Source organism: Hypanus sabinus, chromosome 21 (genome assembly GCF_030144855.1).
Source record: "Hypanus sabinus isolate sHypSab1 chromosome 21, sHypSab1.hap1, whole genome shotgun sequence".
In the NCBI taxonomy this organism is placed as follows: Eukaryota; Metazoa; Chordata; class Chondrichthyes; order Myliobatiformes; family Dasyatidae; genus Hypanus; species Hypanus sabinus.
The window spans coordinates 36,271,631-36,291,852 of record NC_082726.1 but is presented as its reverse complement, the minus strand read 5'-3'; the positions used below and the strand labels follow the sequence as shown (position 1 = coordinate 36,291,852).

At 44.5% G+C, this 20,222-nt stretch overlaps 1 protein-coding gene across 2 annotated transcripts in view; it reads right to left on the bottom strand.

Annotated features, from left to right (window-relative positions):
• Nucleotides 1-20,222, bottom strand: part of cuedc2 (CUE domain containing 2) — a 58,435-nt gene that overhangs the window by 27,343 nt on the left and 10,870 nt on the right. For both annotated transcript variants that reach the window (XM_059946337.1, XM_059946336.1), the window contains exons 3-4: nucleotides 14,672-14,815; nucleotides 13,109-13,170 (exon numbers count right to left, since the gene is read on the bottom strand). In XM_059946337.1, coding sequence (XP_059802320.1) covers nucleotides 13,109-13,170; nucleotides 14,672-14,815 — 206 coding nt within the window. The remainder of the gene's footprint in view (nucleotides 1-13,108; nucleotides 13,171-14,671; nucleotides 14,816-20,222) is intronic.

The following is a 20,222-nucleotide window of genomic DNA, read 5'->3' as shown; positions in this document are numbered from 1 at the left end:
TAGACTATGAGGAGAGATTGAGTCGCCTGGGACCGTATTTGCTGGAATTCAGAAGGATGAAAGGAAATCTTATAGAAACATAAAATTATGAAAGGGAGAGATAATATAGAGGCAGGAAAGTTGTTTCCACTGGTAGGCAAGACTAGAGCTAGGGGACATAGCCTCAAGATTTGGGGGAATAAGTTTAGGACAGAGATGAGGAGGCATTGTTTTTCCCAAAGAGTGGTGAATCTGTGGAATTCAATGAAGCAGTGGAGGCTACCTCAGTAAATATATTTAAGACAAGGTTGGATATATTTTTGCATAGTAGGGGTATTTAAGGGTTATGAGGAAAAGGCAAGGAGGTGGAGATGAACCAATGGTCAGATCAGCCTCTTCTCTCTTTCTTCTCCAGCTGTCCATCAATTTCGATGTTGACTGTGCTGAGAGTCTAGTCTCTGCAGGCACATTTATGGGCCACAAGGCCAGCATTGGATCAGCACATCAGTTGCATTTGTGATTTGACTGGTCCAGCACCGAATGTCTGTGTTCATGACCTGCTTCATATTTCTTCTGCCTTTTCTCCTCGATAGCTGGGATTGACTTCTTGACAATGCAGCGCCAACTTCTTCCGTCCAAAACATCTTTCTCCCAGGTGTTCTTCATATTGAATGGCAGAACAGACTCAACAGGCCAGCTGGCCCATTCCTGTTCCTATTTCTTAAGTTCTTAATGTGCAAAGTTCAAGGATTGGGAACTGTTCCCTCATTGGTAAATCTGGCAATCAAATTACACATAGTTGCATCTGTCCATGTCAAAACAGAGCGCCATGCAGTGCTTGAGGAGACTGTTCCACTTTCACACTGGGAACATTTATTCTATGGAGCAAGATTAATTAGATTCACAACAGATTCAACAGTTCACATGTGGGCAATGAAGTGTTGTGGCACATCAACATTAGCAGACATTTTCCCATAACAATCTAAGGCCATGTCCTGATAAATTGCTTACTGTAATGTGGGGAACCCACCGTAGTCTAATGAGCAGTGCAGAAGAATACAGCAAGAGGAACTACAGTAATAATGCAAATATTATCCCAAATACCAACTTGAAGCTACAAGCAGGCTCACATGCATACTGAAGATAAAATACCTCATACTATTGTCAGAGCTAAGCAATTGTATAGGTAACTCATCGTATCAAAACTCTACAGTCATTTCACTTGCAATCATAAATAAGGTAAAGAAAGCTGCACAACAAATATTCCTATCCTCAGAGAAGGCAAAGTTCAGAACATGCATGGTGAGCATTAACAAACATTTTCTGCTAGGTAACAAGACCACCTTTCATGTGAGGGTCACCCCAAAATCCCCACCTTCATAGAAAACAATCTTCATCATATTTAATGCACTCTATTTTACATAAAGAAACAGGAGAGTGCATGAAATTCAAGAATATCTTTTCCACATAAAAGCTGGAGAAAGGAAATCTGATACATATAATTACAGCCCAGCTTATCATCAATCAGCAGCAAAGTAATGAAAGGTTCTTTCAAATGTGCTAGCTAAACAGTACCTACCCAATATAAAACACTCAGTTTTGGTTTAACCACTGGTTTCCAACCAAAGGCAAAGGAGCTGAATTCCAGAAGTTAGGCTAAAGTGACTATCTAAATATCTACTATCAAAACAGTATTTTACCAGATATGCACTTAAGAAGGTGTTGACAAGGAAGGAGCAAGTAGGATATGGAGGGGGAGATGACAAAGTCATACGTAGAGAGGGAGTGCAGAAGGTAGAGATGGAGAAAGAAAATGCCATAAGAAGGGGTGGTTGTAATTGACAAAGGTCTATCATCTCAGCCACAAGACAGTGCTGAATAGACGCAGTCATACTGCACAGAAACAGGTCCTTCGACCCAACAGGTCTACAACATTGATCAAGACCCATTCCCATCACCTATCCCACAAACAACAATTGACAGTGGTTAATTAGTCAAATAAACCATGCATCTTTGGGACACGAGAGAAACCCAGAGCACCAGCAATCACAAGAACACAGAAACTCCACAGAGACAACACCAAAGGTTAGCTTTGTACCTGGATCACTGGAGCTGTGAGGCAGCAACTCTAATATCTACGTCACAGAACTTTATAAAGTGTCCTGGGATAAACCCCCAAACAGTAGGGTGGATATTGGGTACAAGTTGATTAGGGAGTTAACATTGGCATGTGCTAAAGGTAATGCAGTCGTTATGGGAGATTTCAACATGCAGGTGAACTGGGAGAATCAGGTAGGTGCTGGACCCCAGGATAGGGAGTTTGTGGATTGTCTAAGGAATGTATTTTTGGAACAGCTTGTGCTTGAGCCAACCAGGAACGAGGCTATTTTGGACTTGATGATGTGTAATGAACAGGAATTGATAAGTGACCTTGAAGTAAAGGAGCCATTAGGAAGTAGTGATCATAACATGATAAGTTTTTATCTACAATTTGAGAGGGATAAGGGCAGATCAGAGGTGTCAGTGTTGCAATTAAATAAAGGAGACTACGGAGCCATGAGGGAAGAGCTGGCCAAAGTTAAATGGGTGGATGCCCTGGCAGGAAAGACAGTGGATCAGCAGTGGCAGATATTCTTGGGGATAATAGAAAAGATGCAAAAGCAGTCCATTCCAATGAGAAGGAAGGATTCAAAGAGGGAGAAGGGGCCACAGTGGTTGACAAAGGAAGTCAGAGATTGCATAGCATTAAAGAAAAAGAAGTATGACAGGGCTAAGATGAGTGGGAATACAGATGATTGGGAAAGTTTTAAGGAACAGCAGATCTTGACTAAAAAAGCAATATGGAAAGAAAAAATCAGGTATGAGCTCAGTCTAGCCAGGAATATAAAAGGGGATAGCAAAAGCTTTTTTAGCTATGTGAAGAGAAAGAAGATAGTTAAGAACAATGTTGGCCCCTTGAAGAATGAATTGGGAGAAATTGTTATGGGAAACAGGGAAATGGCAACAGAATTTAATGCGTACTTTAGATCTGTCTTCACCAGGGAGGACACAAGCAATCTCCCAGATGTATGGATGGGCCAGGGTCATAAGATATCAGAGGAATTGAGACAGATTGACATTAGGAAAGAAACTGTGATGAGTAGACTGGTAGGACTGAAGGCTAATAAATCCCCGGGTCCAGATGGTCTGCATCCGAGGGTTCTAAAAGAGGTGGCTCAGGAAATTGCGGATGCATTGGTAATCATTTTCCAATGTTCCTTAGATTCAGGATCAGTTCCTGAAGATTGGAGAGTGGCTAATGTTGTCCCACTTTTCAAGAAGGGAGGGAAGAAGAAAACGGAGAACTATCGCCCTGTTAGCCTAACGTCAGTCGTGGGGAAGATGCTTGAGTCCATTATTAAGGACGAAATAGTGGCATATCTTGATGGCAGTAATAGAATTAGGCCGAGCCAGCATGGATTTACCAAGGGTAAATCATGCTTGACTAATCTGTTGGAGTTTTTTGAGGGTGTAACAAGGATGTTAGACGAGGGTAAGCCAGTGGATGTTGTGTACCTAGATTTTCAGAAGGCATTCGATAAGGTGCCACATAGGAGATTGGTGAGTAAAATCAGAGCTCATGGCATTGGGGGCAGGGTTTCAACATGGATAGAAAACTGGTTGGCAGATAGAAAGCAAAGGATAGCAGTGAATGGGTGTTTCTCGGACTGGCTGGAGGTGACTAGTGGGGTACCACAGGGCTCTGTATTGGGACCACAGCTCTTTACGATTTATGTCAACGATTTAGATGAGGGCATTGAAAACTATATCAGCAAGTTTGCTGACAATACTAAACTGGGTGGCAGTGTGACATGCGAAGAGGACGTTAGGAGAATACAGGGAGACTTGGATAGGCTGGGTGAGTGGGCAGATACTTGGCAGATGTCATTCAATGTGAAAAAATGTGAAGTTATCCACTTTGGAAGCAGGAACAAGAGGGCAGAGTATTGTCTGAACGGTGTAGAGTTAGGTAAGGGAGAAATGCAAAGAGACCTAGGAGTCCTGGTTCATCAGTCAATGAAGGTGAATGAGCAAGTGCAACAGGCAGTGAAGAGGGCAAATGGAATGTTGGCCTTTATTACAAGGGGAATTGAGTACAAGAGCAAGGATGTCCTTTTTCATTTGTACAGGGCCCTGGTGAGACCACACCTGGAATATTGTGTACAGTTTTGGTCTCCAGGTTTGAGGAAGGACATTCTGGCAATTGAGGAAGTGCAGCGTAGATTCACTAGGTTGATTCCTGGGATGGCAGGGCTGTCTTACGCAAAGAGATTGGAGAGATTGGGCTTGTACACACTGGAATTGAGGAGATTGAGAGGGGATCTGATTGAAACGTTTAAGATAATTAAAGGATTTGATAGGATTGAGGCAGGAAATATGTTCCAGATGTTGGGAGAGTCCAGTACCAGAGGGCATGGATTGAGAATAAGAGGTCAGTTATTTAAAACAGAGTTGAGGAAGAACTTCTTCTCCCAGAGAGTTGTGGAGGTGTGGAATGCACTGCCTCGGAAGACGGTGGAGGCCAATTCTCTGGATGCTTTCAAGAAGGAGCTAGATAGATATCTGATGGATAGGGGAATCAAGGGATATGGGGACAAGGCAGGGACTGGGTATTGATAGTGAATGATCAGCCATGATCTCAGAATGGCGGTGCAGACTCGAGGGGCCGAATGGTCTACTTCTGCACCTATTGTCTATTGTCTATAAACCGTCCACATCTGATTCATTAATGACCTCCTGCCCTCTGTGTCAGGAATATGAATACTGACTGACAATTGTGGGGCCTGCTGTTCTAATCACAGTTAAATAATGATATCTTAAGTGGCTACATATGCGGCAACATCGGAACAACACAAAAACCTGGGATGATATGTGTAACATTCACACCAACAGTACCAGATACTGACCATCTCTAACAAGAGATAATCTAAGCAGTTCCCCCTTGTATTCACCTGTCTTTCAACTGGGAAAACCAATGACCAGAAACATATGGAACCAATCACAAATTTTATAGCTACCCAAGCAATCAGAAGCTGGACGCTGCAATGAGAGACTCATTCTCTAATCCTCACAGCCATTGCACCATCAACAGGAATGTGACAGAATAAACTGGCAATGTGCAGCTCCAACACAACTCAGAAAACAGATTTGTTGATCATCACATAACCTACCTCTAAAATGTCACTACTTTCACCACCAGCACAGTAACTGTGGTTTGTTTTATTTATAAATGATGTACTACCACATCTTACCATCTGCACCTTCCAAAAGGTGCAAGCTTTATCACCTAGAAGTGCAGATAGCAAACATCAGCCAAGTCATACACCACCCTGACTTGGAAATATATTGTCATGGGATTCAAGTCCTGGAATCCCAAACTTAACACCTTTATGCAAGTACCTTTACTTCACCACACAAACTTCAAAAGCTTGTGAAGGTGGCCCACTAGGACTTGAAGAATAGAAAGATGGCCTCACAAGCAAATGCATGTCCATACAAACCATGAGCCTTTAGAGTCTCAGTCCCAATGTAGAATGGAGTCAAGCAAAGTTTCTCAATGGAATGAAGCTTATCTATAAGATGAGCTTGAAAACAGCAAAAACTTCACTATCTGAACAGACTCACCCCGACCTCAGTCATCAATCTACACTGTGCAGTAACGGTTAGTTTATTTGCACACTTGAAGGTCAAGCTCCAAACCTTATTGAATAGTGCCACAGCAACAACCTCAATCAATTTTAGCAAAACCAAAGAACTGATCATTGGCTACAGGTGGAAGAAAACAGAGGTTCATGAACTAGTCCTCATCAGGGATTAGAGGTGGAGAGAGTCAGTAACTTTAAATTTCTTGGTGTTATTTCAGAGGATCTGTCTTGGGATGAGCACATAAAAAAAGTTTGCACAGATTCAAAGATTAATTTTATTCTCGAAGTATGCATGTACAATACATCCTGATAATTGTTTTTCCCAGATAGCCATGAAATACAGAAAAAAGTCATCAAGCCCCCTCCCCACGTGAAAAGGAAACAGAAACAAAACTCAAACTCCAAATTCCCCATCCCCTCCATCGCATAAATCATCCAAACAGAAAGTGCTGACTGGAACATTGAACCCAGACCCCAAACCTCTCCCTCGCAAAGAAAAGTGACAATAACATCAAACCTCCAATTCCCCTCCCTCGCACAAAAGCAGTGACAAAAAAATGATTCAGCACATCATCTAAAACTCTGACAAACTTCTATAGATGCTACAGAAAGTATCCTGCCTGGCTGCATTGTGGTCTGGTTTGGAAACTCTAATGCCCACGAACAGAAAAGCCTATAAAATGTAGTGGATACAGTCCAGTCCATCACAGGAAAAGCCTACATCTACAAAAAACACTGCCACAAGACCAAGGACCCCCATCATTCAGGCCATGCATTCTTCTTGCCACTGCCATCGGGAAGGAGATACAACAGCCTTAGGTCTCACACCAGCAGGTTCAGGAACAATTATTACCCTTCAACAGTCAGAGCCCAGAACCAGTGCAGAACATTGAGCAGATTCCACAATGTATGAACTCACTTTCAACTCCCTTTCATTCTCTACAACTCATGTTATCAATATTATTTATTTACTTTTTGGGGGTATTTATAATTTGTCATATTTTGCACATTATTTGTTTTTATGTGTAGCTTTTCATTGATTCCATTGTATTTCTTTATATCTGCTATGAATGCCCACAAGAAAATGAATCTCAAGAGTAGCATATAGTGACATGCGCTGGCTATTTGTGAGCCGGTTCGCCTGCGCAGAAAGTGGGTCGCCACATAACCCGCCCCCCCCACCGGAACCAGCGATACACCCCCCAATGTCCACAGTCTCTGTTTGGGAGGTCTGCCTCTGCGCCACGGTGCCTGAACCTCGACCGGCTGCGCCAAGTCCACATGGGCTGGTTTGAGTCGGTCCACCGTGAAAACCTCCTCTCTCCCCCCAGTGTCCAGAATGTACATGGACCCATTGTTGTTGATCACCTTGAATGGCCCCTCGTATGGTCGCTGTAGCGGTGCCCGGTGTCCGCCCCTTCGTACAAACACAAACTTACAGTTCTGCAGGTCTTTAGGTACATGGGTCGGGGGTCCGTCTGTGCTGTGAAGTTGGTACGGGGGCCAGGTTGCCGAGCCTTTCACGTAGCCTGTCCAGGACTGCCGCGGGTTCTTCCTGTTGCCCCCTTGGGGCTGGTATGAACTCTCCTGAGACGGCCAGGGGCGCGCCGTACACCAACTCGGCCGACAAGGCATGCAGATCCTCTTTGGGTGCTGTACGAATTCCAAGCAGGACCCAGGGAAGCTTGTCTACCCAGTTAGGTCCTCTCAGGTGGGCCATGAGAGCAGACGTCAAGTGACAGTGGAAGCATTCCACCAGTCCGTTCGACTGTAGGTGGTAGGCAGTTGTGTGGTGTAGCTGCGTTCCCAACAGGCTGGCCACAGCTGACCACAGGCTGGAGGTGAACTGGGCGCCTCTGTCGCAGGTAATGTGGGCCGGTACCCCGAAGCGTACTACCCAAGTTGTGATCAGTACTCGGGCGCAGGAATCGGCAGATGTGTCGGTGAGCGGGACTGCCTCTGGCCACCTTGTGAACCGGTCTACCATCATTAGGAGGTATCTTGCTCCTCGGGACACTGGTAGGGGGCCCACGATATACACATGAATGTGGTCGAACCTCCGGTGGGTGGGTTCGAACTGCTGCGGCGGGGCTTTAGTGTGCCACTGCACCTTGGCTGTTTGGCACTGCGTGCACGGTCTGGCCCATTCACTGACCTGCTTGTGAAGTCCGTGCCATGCGAACTTGCTGGAGACCAGCCGGATGGTTGTCCTGATAGATGGGTGCGCCAAACCGTATATGGAGTCGAAAACTCACTGCCTCCAGGCTGCCGGGACGATGGAGCGAGGTTAGCCAGTAGCCACGTCGCAGAGTAGGGTTCTATCACCTGGGCCTACGAGAAAGCCCTGCAGCTGCAAACCTGAGACTGCGGTCCTGTAGCTGGGCATCTCGTCGTCTGCCTGCTGTGCCTCCGCCAGTGCTGCACAGTCCACCCCCAGGGTCAGGGCCTGGACAGCTGGTCTGGAGAGTGCATCCGCCACGATGTTGTCCTTTCCTGAGACATGCTGGATGTCCGTCATGTACTCGGAGATGTAGGACAGATGTTGCTGCTGGCGAGCCAACCAGGGATCAGACACCTTCGTGAAATCGAAGGTCAACAATCTGTGGTCTGTGAATGCGGTGAACGGCCTACCTTCTAAGAAGTACCTGAAATGCCGGATTGCCAAATACAGTGCCAACAGCTCCCGATCGAAAGCACTGTACTTGAGTTCGGGTGGTCGTAGGTGCTTGCTGAAGAACACCAGGGGTTGCCAGCGCCCCTCGATGAGCTGCTCCAGCACCCCACCGACTGCTGTGTCGGATGCGTCCACCATGAGGGCGGTCAGAACATCTATTCTGGGGTGCACCAGCATTGCGGCATCTGCCGAGGCTTCCTTGGCTTTCATGAAAGCGGCTGCGGCCTCCTCGTCCCAAGTAATGTCCTTGCCTTTACCCAACATCAGGGTGTACAAAGGGCGCATGATACGGGCTGCTGAGGGGAGGAAACAGTGAAACGGTGGTAGAAGTTCACCATACCAACGAACTCCTGCAGGCCTTTGACCATGTTGGGCCGGGCAAAGTGGCAGATCGCGTCTACCTTGGCGGGCATAGGTGTTGCCCCGTCTTTGGTAATCCTGTGGCCCAGGAAATCGATGGTTTTGAGACCAAACTGGCATTTGGCCGGGTTGATCGTGAGGCCGAAATCACTCAGGCGGGAGTAGAGCTGGTGGAGGTGGGACAGATGCTCCTGACGACAACTGCTGGCTATAAGGATGTCGTCCAAATAGATGAATGCAAAGTCCAGGTCGCGTCCCACCGTGTCCATTAGCCACTGGAACATCTGTGCGGCATTCTTCAGGCCGAACGGCATTCGGAGGAACTCAAACAGGCCTAAAGGGGTGATGAGTGCTATTTTGGGGATGTCTTTAGGGTGCACCGGGATTTGATGGTATCCCCAGATGAGGTCTACTTTGGAAAAGGTTCTTGCCCTGTGCAGGTTTGCTGCAAAGTCCTGTATGTGCAGCACAGGATAACGGTCTGGAGTTGTAGCCTCGTTCAGTCTGCGGTAGTCGCCGCATGGTCTCCAACCCCCGGCTGCTTTGGGCACCATGTGCAGGGGGGAGGCCCATGGGCTGTCGGACCTCTGTACGATCCCCAATTCCTCCATCCTCTTGAACTCCTCCTTCACCAGGTGGAGATTTTCCGGGGGGAGCCTTCATGCGCGGGCATGGAGGGTTGGTCCCTGGGTCGGGACGTGGTGCTGTACCCCATGTCTGGGCATGGCTGCGTGAACTGCGGTGCCAGAATCAATGAAAAGTCCACCAGAATGCTGGTGAATTCGTTGACCGACAGCATGATGGAGACCAGGTGTGGGGCTGGCAACTTGGCTTCACCCAGGGAGAACGTCTGGAAAGTCTCGGCATGTACCAGTCTTTTCCCTTGCAAGTCAACCAGCAGGCTGTGAGCTCGCAGGAAGTCCGCCCCCAGGAGTGGTTGAGCCATGGTGGCCAGTGTGAAGTCCCACGTGAACCAGCTGGCGCCAAACTGCAGCTGCACTGTGCAGGTGCCGTAGGTCCGTATCGTGCTGCCGTTTGTGGCCCTCAGGGTGAGTCCTGGTTTCCTGTTGCGGGTGTCATACCCTGTCAGGGCAAGGCACTGATTTCTGCTCTGGTGTCGACCAAGAAGCGGCGTCCCGACTGTTTGTCCCAGACGTACAAGAGGCTGTCCTGGTGGCCAGCCGCCATAGTCATCAGCCGCAGCTGGCCCTGGCCCTTGCAGGGCGGCCAACAACAGCGGGCTTTTGTGCCCCACCGCTGGTGGTAGAAAAACCACTGTTCACTGGCCTCCTCACTCCTGCCTCTGTATTGTGTGCATCCCCCTGCCGGACCTGGTCTGACCTGCTGTTGGGTGCGTGGCCTAGTTATCTGACAGACGGACGCCACGCTCTCCCTCTTGGCTTTCCACAGCACGTCTGCCCAGGCCACCACCTTCCGGGGGTCGCTGAAATCTGCGTCGGCCAGGAGCAGATGTATGTCCTTGGGCAATCACTCTAGGAACGCTTGCTCGAACATGAGGCAGGGCTTGTGTCCGTCAGCCAGGGACAGCATCTCGTTCATCTATGCTGACGACAGTCTCTCTCCCAAACCGTTCAGGTGAAGCAGGCGGACACCCCGCTCACGCAGTGAGAGGCCAAAGGTCCCAATGAGCAGCGCCTTGAATGCTTCATATTTGCCCTCTTCCGGGGGCGACTGTATGAAATCCGCAACCTGGGCGGTCGTCTCCTGGTCAAGGGTGCTCACCACGTGGTAGTAACGTGTGGAATCAGAGGATATCTGCCGAATCTGGAACTGGGCTTCTGCTTGGCTAAACCACACGCATGGTCGCAGCGTCCAGAAAGTCGGCAGTTTTAGTGAAACTGAATGAACAGATGAAGAGTCAGTCATCTTTGATCCAAATCCTGTTTGGACCGTCGGGGTCACCAATGTAGCGATGTGCTACACACAGCACTGAAATAACGACACGCAGTCGATAAGTCGTTTCGAGACTAGTTTATTCAAACATCGCGGCGCTGGCATTTAAATCCCTAGCGCCCGCCCTCTCCAGCAGAAATGACGTCAGAGGTGCATTACCAAAGTCTCCCCGCGCACTGGCTATTTGTGAGCCGGATCGCCTGCACAGAAAGTGGGTTGCCACTATATATATTATATTACCAATCTAGAGATTGGTAATAAATTTAGTCTTAACTTTAATTCCTTCAATGAAGCATACAAGGAGATGGACCTTACACTAAATATCCCAAAGACAAGGCCATGACAAATCTGCCCCCAGTTCACCAGATTATAAAGTGGATCACTAACAAGATGTTGGAAAATCATTCATCAGTCCCCATGTGCACCACTGCCTTAGATGGTCAAGCAGAATTTTCAGCCCAAGGAGTCAAAGACCACAAACACATCACCAAGTGTATGGTCTACCACACAACAGTGAACCCTACCATCCTATAAACTTTGAACATATGAACAAAATACAGAGTACTGGAGAAATCCATCAATTGTGCTCTTATAACTTACAAAAACAACTGTCAGGATAGGTGAACTAGTGACAGTGTCTGCTCCAAATTAATAACCTCAGAATCACATTTCTGATCACACTCTTAACAGTTCTTAGGACATCACATTGTCTATATACCTGACTCTAGACAGTTGATGCAGAGTTAATCACTCCCAGAACAAATAAAATACTTCAAGAATGTCATTAAAGCCCCTTAAATAAATACATTTCATCCTGACTTGGAAACCTTTAGAACAAAACCACCAAATCAGCAGTAAAGCATACTGGCACACCCCACACTCTTCAAATCTCCCCAGTGCAAGCTTGTGCAGGTCAAATGCAAATAGTGGAGAGCATACAATATTCTAATATCCATCAACCTGTTTCATTGAGCTCCATGCCCCACCTGTGACAGAGTCCGTGGACCCTGCAGACAACTCATGTGGCACCTCTGAACACAATAAAACAGCGTAAACAAGTCTTCCCCAACTCTGAAGACTGCCCAAGTTGGTATTATTTTAGGAGTTAAATAGAAAGGTGTTTAAACTTAATGCTGTTATTTCCTTGAAGAACCATGATCTAAGACATGACTAGCACCAAGTACTTACAAATTTAATGGTAAATTATGTAGAAACATCCCAATTCAATTCTTACTGTTTCTTGGAACATAAATAATGCAGAACTGAAACCCATATTTTGATGTAAATTTTCCTCATTTTTGTTACAGATTTTACATTGCCCAAAACTGGACTGATAATTTGCAAAACTGTTTAAAAAACTGATGGGAGATGAAATGCAGCCTTTACAATCCTCCCACAGTTTGCTGCATAGACATTCATTTCATTCCAGTCATTACTGACAATGAATTTTTGAAATGTCACCATTTTATTGCTTTCATAGAAATGTATATGTGATAAAAGAGTTCATAAACATCACTGACACCCTCAAGCAAAATTAGAGTGTTAATGAATTAGTGTTGGTGTTTACACCCCTGCACATGGAGTAAAGGCATTTACCAGAGCATGTTTCTTTCTCACTTGCTATCCACTGCATATACAGATCAAGGTCCTGCCCTAGTAAGATCACTAATCTATCACTGCAAATACCACCATGTTATAGCAGAGCTGAAGCCGATATTTTGATATAAATTTTGATAAGTTATAGAACTTAAATTGCCCAAAAGGTGAGAGAGAAATATTTTCTCCACACTAACCCTAACCTGATCATCTCTCTCCACACTAATCCTTCAAACCTGCAGATAAGGGGATTGCTGTAGTAGTCTGGTGGACTGATCTCTACCTTGCTGAGGCTAGGCGACAACTCTCAGACTCCTCCAGTTACTTACCTCTTGAACAGGAACCCACTAAGAAGCACCAGGCCATTGTCACTCACACCATCACTAACCTTATTAACTGTAGGGATCTTCCATCCACTGCCACCAACCTCATAGTTCCCATATCTTGCACCTCCTGATTCTACCTCCTTCCGTTTCCTATCAGATTCCCTCTTCTCCTTTATCTCTTTCACCAATCGTTCCCAGCTCTTTATTTCACCCCTCCCCCCTCCCAGTTTCACCTATCACCTACCACCTGTTCTTCTTCCTCCCCACCCCCACCTTCTTTGACCTCTTTTATCACCCCTAGTTGTGACGAAGGGTCTTGGCTTGACATACCGAGTGCTTACTCTTTTTCATAGATGCTGCCTGGCCGGCTGAGTTCCTCCAGCATTTTGTGTGTATTACAAATAGCATTAAGACTGGATATACAGACAATGATAACAATTACACCACACCAAACTATTACTCTGATTCAATTTCACTCTGAGCAGGGACTAAACCCAAGACCTTCAGGCCTAGATCATTCAGCCTGCTCTGGGATGTTCCTACAACAGTCTCACTCAGCAGTTTTTGGGACTTACCTTTGTTACGAGCTTCAATTAACTGTGCAGCCAAATTAAACATCATATCATAAATAGCGACACTGAAAAATGAAAAAGGTTCATTTTAATCTGCACGATTCATCTTGAAAGTTCCTTTCTAATTACATTTATCAATGGACAAACTACACAGATGTACAAGGTTCAAGATTTGATCATTGCATGAGTGACTGATTCTCAGGCACTGCTTATCTCCACTGAATGAACCAGCATTCAGATGAACAAAGTAGCCAACTTTTCCCATCTCCTGGTCAGATAGTAAGTAACCGGCCTCAATAGGAAATCAGGAACTTATCTTAAATTCTATTGATTTTTATTTGAAGAGGGCAATAAAAGAGACAATCACAAAAGTATGGTGGAACAGTCCGAATGTTACTCATGCATACTTACTTCTTTACTGCAACTGGATGACTGTGATCAGTCTATAACTATCCCTTATCATTATGCATACTTCACATTTAATTTAAGGGAAGTTTTTTTGCTGTGGCCAAACACAATAATTCAAAATTAGGTGATCTAAAATCAGCTTACAATAGATGAGACCTAATCAATGATCTTTCATAAGGGCAACGGAATCCTTTATTTTATATAGGATCTTCCTATTAGTACTTCCCACTGTCATTATTGCTTTTGTAATAAATAATCCAACAAACATATCACTACATTTGGAGCATTATACACAGTATTACCCAAATTGCTTGTACATGCAGTATTAATATACACATATAGCACAGAAACAGGCCTTTTGGTCCAACTCATCCATGCTGAACAAGATGCCTATGTCATATAATCCCTTTTGCCTTATCTCTACAAGCGTCTCCTATTCATGACTGGTGAAAGATCTACACAAGTGCACAACAATACACTGATCAATATTAGATAGTGTCTGCTAAATACAGAATGAACATGGTTTCCTCTCATCCCTTATCTGAGGTTTTTAAACAAGAATTGTCTTTCACATTGAGGGTGTTCCCAAGCCTTTACTACCAGTATAGCTGGCAGACTAAATATTAGTCATGATTTTAGGAAAACTCCACAGCTTTTCCTCAAACTAATGCTGATTATTTTTGCATACATCAGAACGGTATGTGGACCCTGAGCTATCATCCTATCCAAAAGAAGGCACTCTGAAAGCATAGCATTCCTAGTGCATTGCATTATAACATTCCTGAAGATTGTGTGCCTTAATCACTGAAAAGGAACTGGAACCCCCAACACTGCAACTCAAAAATAAAAGTACAGCTGAATAAATCACAGTGGACTCTGCTGAGTGATAATTACCAATGCCTCTTCTGTTTTTCAACACACCTGAGATGAAATTTCTAGTCACTCTTCAATGATCTCCGGAGAGTGTCTTTAAAGAAAGAAATCAGCAAATTTGTGAAAAAAAACTAAAATATTCCACCTGTCAAGAAAATAACAAAAGAAAGTATTTTTCCTCTTAATTTAAATGTTAGTCAAATCAGCTGGTCATCTCTGTCCCGAGGTACTACCACAAAAACTTTACAGATCCAGCAATGAGATATATTAGCAAGGATCACCTACCTACTTATTTCTGCAAAGCCCGGGATGTAGGCCTCCATCATCTCAACAAACATCTCCACATCAAAATTCTCTTCCGACGAGTCTGGAGATCCAAGCTCCTCCAACACACCAGTGATGTAGGAAAGAATTACCTCATCCATAACACTGTGGGGGCAAGGAAATAGAAATATTATCTTTTGTTATGTGGGAGCAGTTTTGTCAAAACCAAACATATAGCGTATAAAGCATCCTTAATGAGTGCGAGATTCTTTTCCTTAATTTAACTCTAATACATTAACAAGCTTTTCTGAATCAAAGAAGAGTTTGCGTCAAACACCTTTAGCTTCATTAATTGATATTTGCAAAAGCTTGTAACAATGATATCCAATAGATTTAGGATTGCTCAATCAAAAAAACCCACTAATACTCTACAATTCCCTTGCAGGTATGGGGGACTAAAACACCCCATGACTCTGATAGTCTGGTCATGCTCTATACTTCAGCTAGATCAGTGGAATTTCCAGACTGGTAGATAATTTATTTTATTTCGAGATGCAGCACAGTAACAGGCCCTTCCAGCTCAACAAACCCATGCCACCAATTACACCCATGTGACCAATTAACCTACTAATCAATACATCTTAGGAACATGGAAGGAAACAGGAACACCCTGTGGATACTTGTGCAGTCATGGGGAGAATGTACAAACTCCTTGCAGGCAGCGGGAGAATTGAACCTGAGCCATTGGTATTGTAATGATTGGTTGTCTTGGATCTGATGATGACAGATTTGTGCAGTTCTGTTGAGTGTTTGTAAAGGCTGCTGAGTCCAAGCTGTGAGTGACATAGACGTCCACAATAAGGACGTGAAAGCTGTGCTGGATTTGGAAGTGAAGCCAATGCTTTTGCTTTCCTTCTTTGTCGGGCAGCAATTAGTACTGCTCGGTGTCTCTCCTCCAGGTTGTTACGAGCAGTTCTAACCAAGGCTCACCAGCTGCCCCAGTCTTGCACACTCTATTCCAGCCGTCTTGGTATGAGTCCAGTGCTAGCTTTCGTGCAGTCTTTGAACCTCTTACGGGTCCTGACTTGATTCCTCTTGCCCAGTGAAAGCTCACCATACAGTAGCTGCTTGGGGTTTCAGGAATCCTTTATGCGCATGATATGCTCTGCCCACTGAAGATGTGCTTTTTTAATCATGGCCTCAACACTCGAGGTCCCAGCTCTGTCGAGGTGCAAAACACCCAGACAAAACCCAGGCGGTCGTGTGGAGAATGTACAAACAGCAGGGGAATTTAACCCAAGTCGCTGGCGGTCGTGTGGAGAATGTACAAACAGCAGGGGAATTTAACCCAAGTCGCTGGTACTGTAATAGTATTACACTAACTGCTATGCTACTGTGCAGCCAGACACATATTTACTTGACTTTCTAGTTACACAGTATTATAATAAAACTTCCAGTGGACCAGTCAAGATTACAGGGGGTGCATGAACCAGAGTGCCAGTGAATTAGATACTGAATCACTGGGACACCCAAATTATTGAACAACAGATTACGAAGACTGATGGGAACACACAGAATCTTAACCTTCCTCTGGTAGTATCAGAAAGAATGACAGCTGAAATGTATGAAATGCTACAGATGCAGTTGCAAGCAATGTCAGTTCCAGTGGAGGGGAGATTGTGATTAAGGGTAAATACCTTTGTAAGTACAGTCATGAAAAATGTCAACAGACTGGGAAGTCAGAACTTCAAAAAAAAACGGGAAGATGAAATGATGCAGAGAGTATGATGAGGGATACAGGGTAAACTGCCTCATGAGTCACTGTGCTAATAATGATTGCTGATCTGGAGTCTAATCCACAAAACTGAAACAGACTTGTCAAGGAAGGGAAGTCAGAGATTAACCACATGAAAGAGAGTTGAGTGGAAGCTTGTTGTGAAAGTGATAAGAATTTTGTGCCATTAGCAGGAAGCAGCAGCAACTCTTTCATCGACATATTGGGAAAAAAGGTGAAAGAGGAGCCTGTGTAGATCTAAAACAAGGACTGTTCCATAGATTCAAGCTTATATCCTAATGCACAGCTGCAGGAGATGCCACACCTGCAGTCTTAATTCTCCTCTTTCTACCGTTGTGGACCCAAACACATTTTCCAGGTGAAACTATTCACTCATACCTCTTTCAATTTAATGCATTTAATGTCCATGACAGTCTTCCCTACATTAGGGAAATGAAATGCATATTGGGTGATCACCTTGCAGAATATATCTGTTCTGTGCATCAGAGCGAGCTTGAGTTTCCAGCTGCCTGCCAATTGGACTTCATCCCAACCTCAGAGACATCTTTGTCTTTGATCTCTTACAATATTAAAACAAAACCCAATGCTAACAGGGAACAAAGGAGTGGCAGCTCATCCAACAATACAGTGAATTACAGCTCTCTGAACATCACACTGATATAGGTAATCAGTCAGAACAGTTTGTGTCAGAATGAGATACAAGAAATTCTGCAAATGCTGAAAATCTGGAGCAACTCACAAAATTCTGAAGGACCTTAGCAGGTCTAACAACATCTGTGAGAGAAATGGACAGACGATGTTTCTGGTCGAGACCCTTTATCAGGACTAGAAAGAAAGAGGACAAAAGCCAGAATAAAAAGGTGGAGGGTGGGGGAGGAGAAGAGCACAAACTGCAGGTGATAAGTGAGTCCTGATAAAAGAGGTAATTTATTTCAGATTCCCAACATCTGCAACATTTTGCATCTCACAGCTTGGATTGGTTTTCGTTCACCTCCAGTTTTTACATCTCACCAAATAGATCAGTTGCAATAAACAGATCTTCACCATCCTCTCTGTCTGAAATGCCATCACCTGTGCCTTCAGTCCTTCTTGGTCTTCACTTTTTCCAGAAATATTCCCTTTCTTTCCACCACCCTCCTTTCCCTACAACTTAAATCATATTTGCTTTCGAACTTTTATTAATTCTGATGCAAGGTCATCAAACTGGAATCTCCACTGTTTTTCTCTCTCCACAGATAATGCACAATTTGTTGAGTATTTGGAACATTTTCAGCTTATTATTTCAGATTTCCAGCATCTAAATTTTTTCGTTCTTCCAAGAGCTATTTTTATCCCAAACAGCAACATTCATGCACATCCAGACAAGTTATAGCACTGTAAATGAGGTGCACTTTTATTTAATTAAATCAGAACTCACTGGTTATCAAATTACTACATGCAAATGATTTTGCTTGCTCAATGGAGTATAATTAGAGGATGTGTAGAGGATTGGGTTTAGAGAGGATGCTAATGTTGGTTCACTTCTACTGTAGATTTGAAGATTTTATGCAGTCAGCATTGACGGTAAATCTCCAATGCTTTGAAGCATATACTGCAGGCAGTTCAGGTCTCAAAACTACAGTAAATGGCAGAATGGGGAGTCATTGCTACTTATAAACTAAGAACTTTGCTTTAAGTTTAAAGTCTTACTCTTCAAACAGGTTTTCCTCACCTAGCGCATAAAGGTGATGTTGAGTTTCATCATTTGCTGAGTTGGCTGAGAGATGTGGAAAGTGATAACATTTTTTAAGATCTCACTTCAACGGATTACAAAACCAACCTGTGCGTCAATGACAGTAATGACTCCCTGCTTGGTAGACTGAATGCCTTCTATCTACAATTTGATGTAATGAATGATGTGACATTGAGAAAAGCCTCTCTCCTCCCCTGAGGAACAGGCATCCTCTGATTGCAGCCGAGGTGAGGAGGATCCTAGCCAGGGTAAACCCATACAAAGCTGAGGGGGGCCAAACAACATACCTGGTCAGGTGCTGTAAGATTGTGTGGCCTGGCTAAGGGGTCTTACTGAATATCTTTAATATCTCTTTACAACAGTCTACTGTCCCTGCAGGTATCAAGGCAGCCACCATCATTCTGGTTCCCAAAAGAGCAACAGTAACTGGCCTAAACAATTACTGTCCAGCAGCAATGACCTCAACAATCATGAAGTACTTTAAGTGGCTGGTAATAGGTCATATAAAATCCCACCTTCCAGTTACATTGAACCCGTTCCAGTTATGCTAACGCTCAAACCGGTGCACTGATAATGCCAAGCCTTGGCCCTCCACTCCATCCTGTCCCATCTAGAAAACAATATCTCATACACCAGGTACATCGATTTCAGCTTTGTGTTTAACACAATCTTCCCTCAGAGGCTGATGGGTAAGCTGTCCTCGTTTGGACTCAACACCCCTCTGTAACTGGATCTAGGACTTTTTGATGGGAAGAGCACAGTCAATCCAAGTTGGCAGCAACATCTCAAGTTCCATCATGCTGAGCACTGGTGCCCCCAGGGTTGTGTGTTCAGCCCATTGCTGTTCCATCCTGCTGACTCACGAATGTGCTGCCAGCTCCAGCTCAAACTGCATCAGATTCACTGATGATACAATGGTTGGCCTCATCAGCAACAATGCTGAGTTGGTACACAAAGAGGAGGTATAGCGGCTTGTCAAATGGTGTGAGAACCTGAGTCTCAATGTGGACAAGACAAAAGGGATGATTGTGAACATCAGGAAGGCACAAGGTTGACCACTTTCCATTGCACATCAATGACTCTGCCATTAAAAGAGTGAAGAGCACAGGTCTCTTGGTGTGCACGTAATGAAAAGATCTAATCTGGACCTACAACACCTCCCCATTAGTCAAGAGGCACTGCAGTGCCTACATTTTCTGAGGAGATTTGGACTTGCAAGGCTCCCGCTCCCCATTCTAAAACCTTTCCACAGGAAATCCATCAAGAGTGTACTGTCTGGCTACATCTTTATGTGGTACGGTAGCAGTAGCACATCGGACCACAAGGCCTTACAGGGGATAGTGAAAAAAACCGCTGATAGGATCACAGTGATCTCCCTCCTCCTGTTTGTGACATTTACCAGGATCGTTGCTTACAAACGGCCCGAAGTATTGTTGAGGATCTCTACCACCACAATCTCAATGACCCCTACCGTCAGGAAGGAGGTACAGGAGCATCAGGACTAGAATTGCCAGTAGGTAACAGCTTCTTCCCTCAGGCTGTAAGACTAATGAATACCCTGCCACCACTGAGGTCACTAGGACAGCAAGCTCTTTACTGTTTAGCTGTGCTGCACACTACATACACTTTGAATTATATTTTATTAACTTATTTGTGATAATATTTTGTTTTATTTGCTGTGTGTGATATATATTTTGTAGGTGCGCCATGCTCCAGATGAATATTGTTTTATTTGGTTATATATAGGTGAATTTCCCTGGATGCCAAATTTAAGGAGAGTTCTCACAACCCCTCCTGATAGGGAAAGCCATAGGTGTTAATGACGTTGTATGGAGTTCTGTGGAGTAATTAATGGTTCCTGCATTTCTCTTAGAATTATTGTAAAGTCAAAACAAGTTTATTATCAACATACATATGTCACCATACACGACCTAGAGATTCATTTTCTTGCAGGCATTCACAGGGAAAATAAAATACAACAGAATTTATGAAAAACTGTAAACAACAAAGACTGACAAACAACTGATGTGCAAAATTTTGCAAAT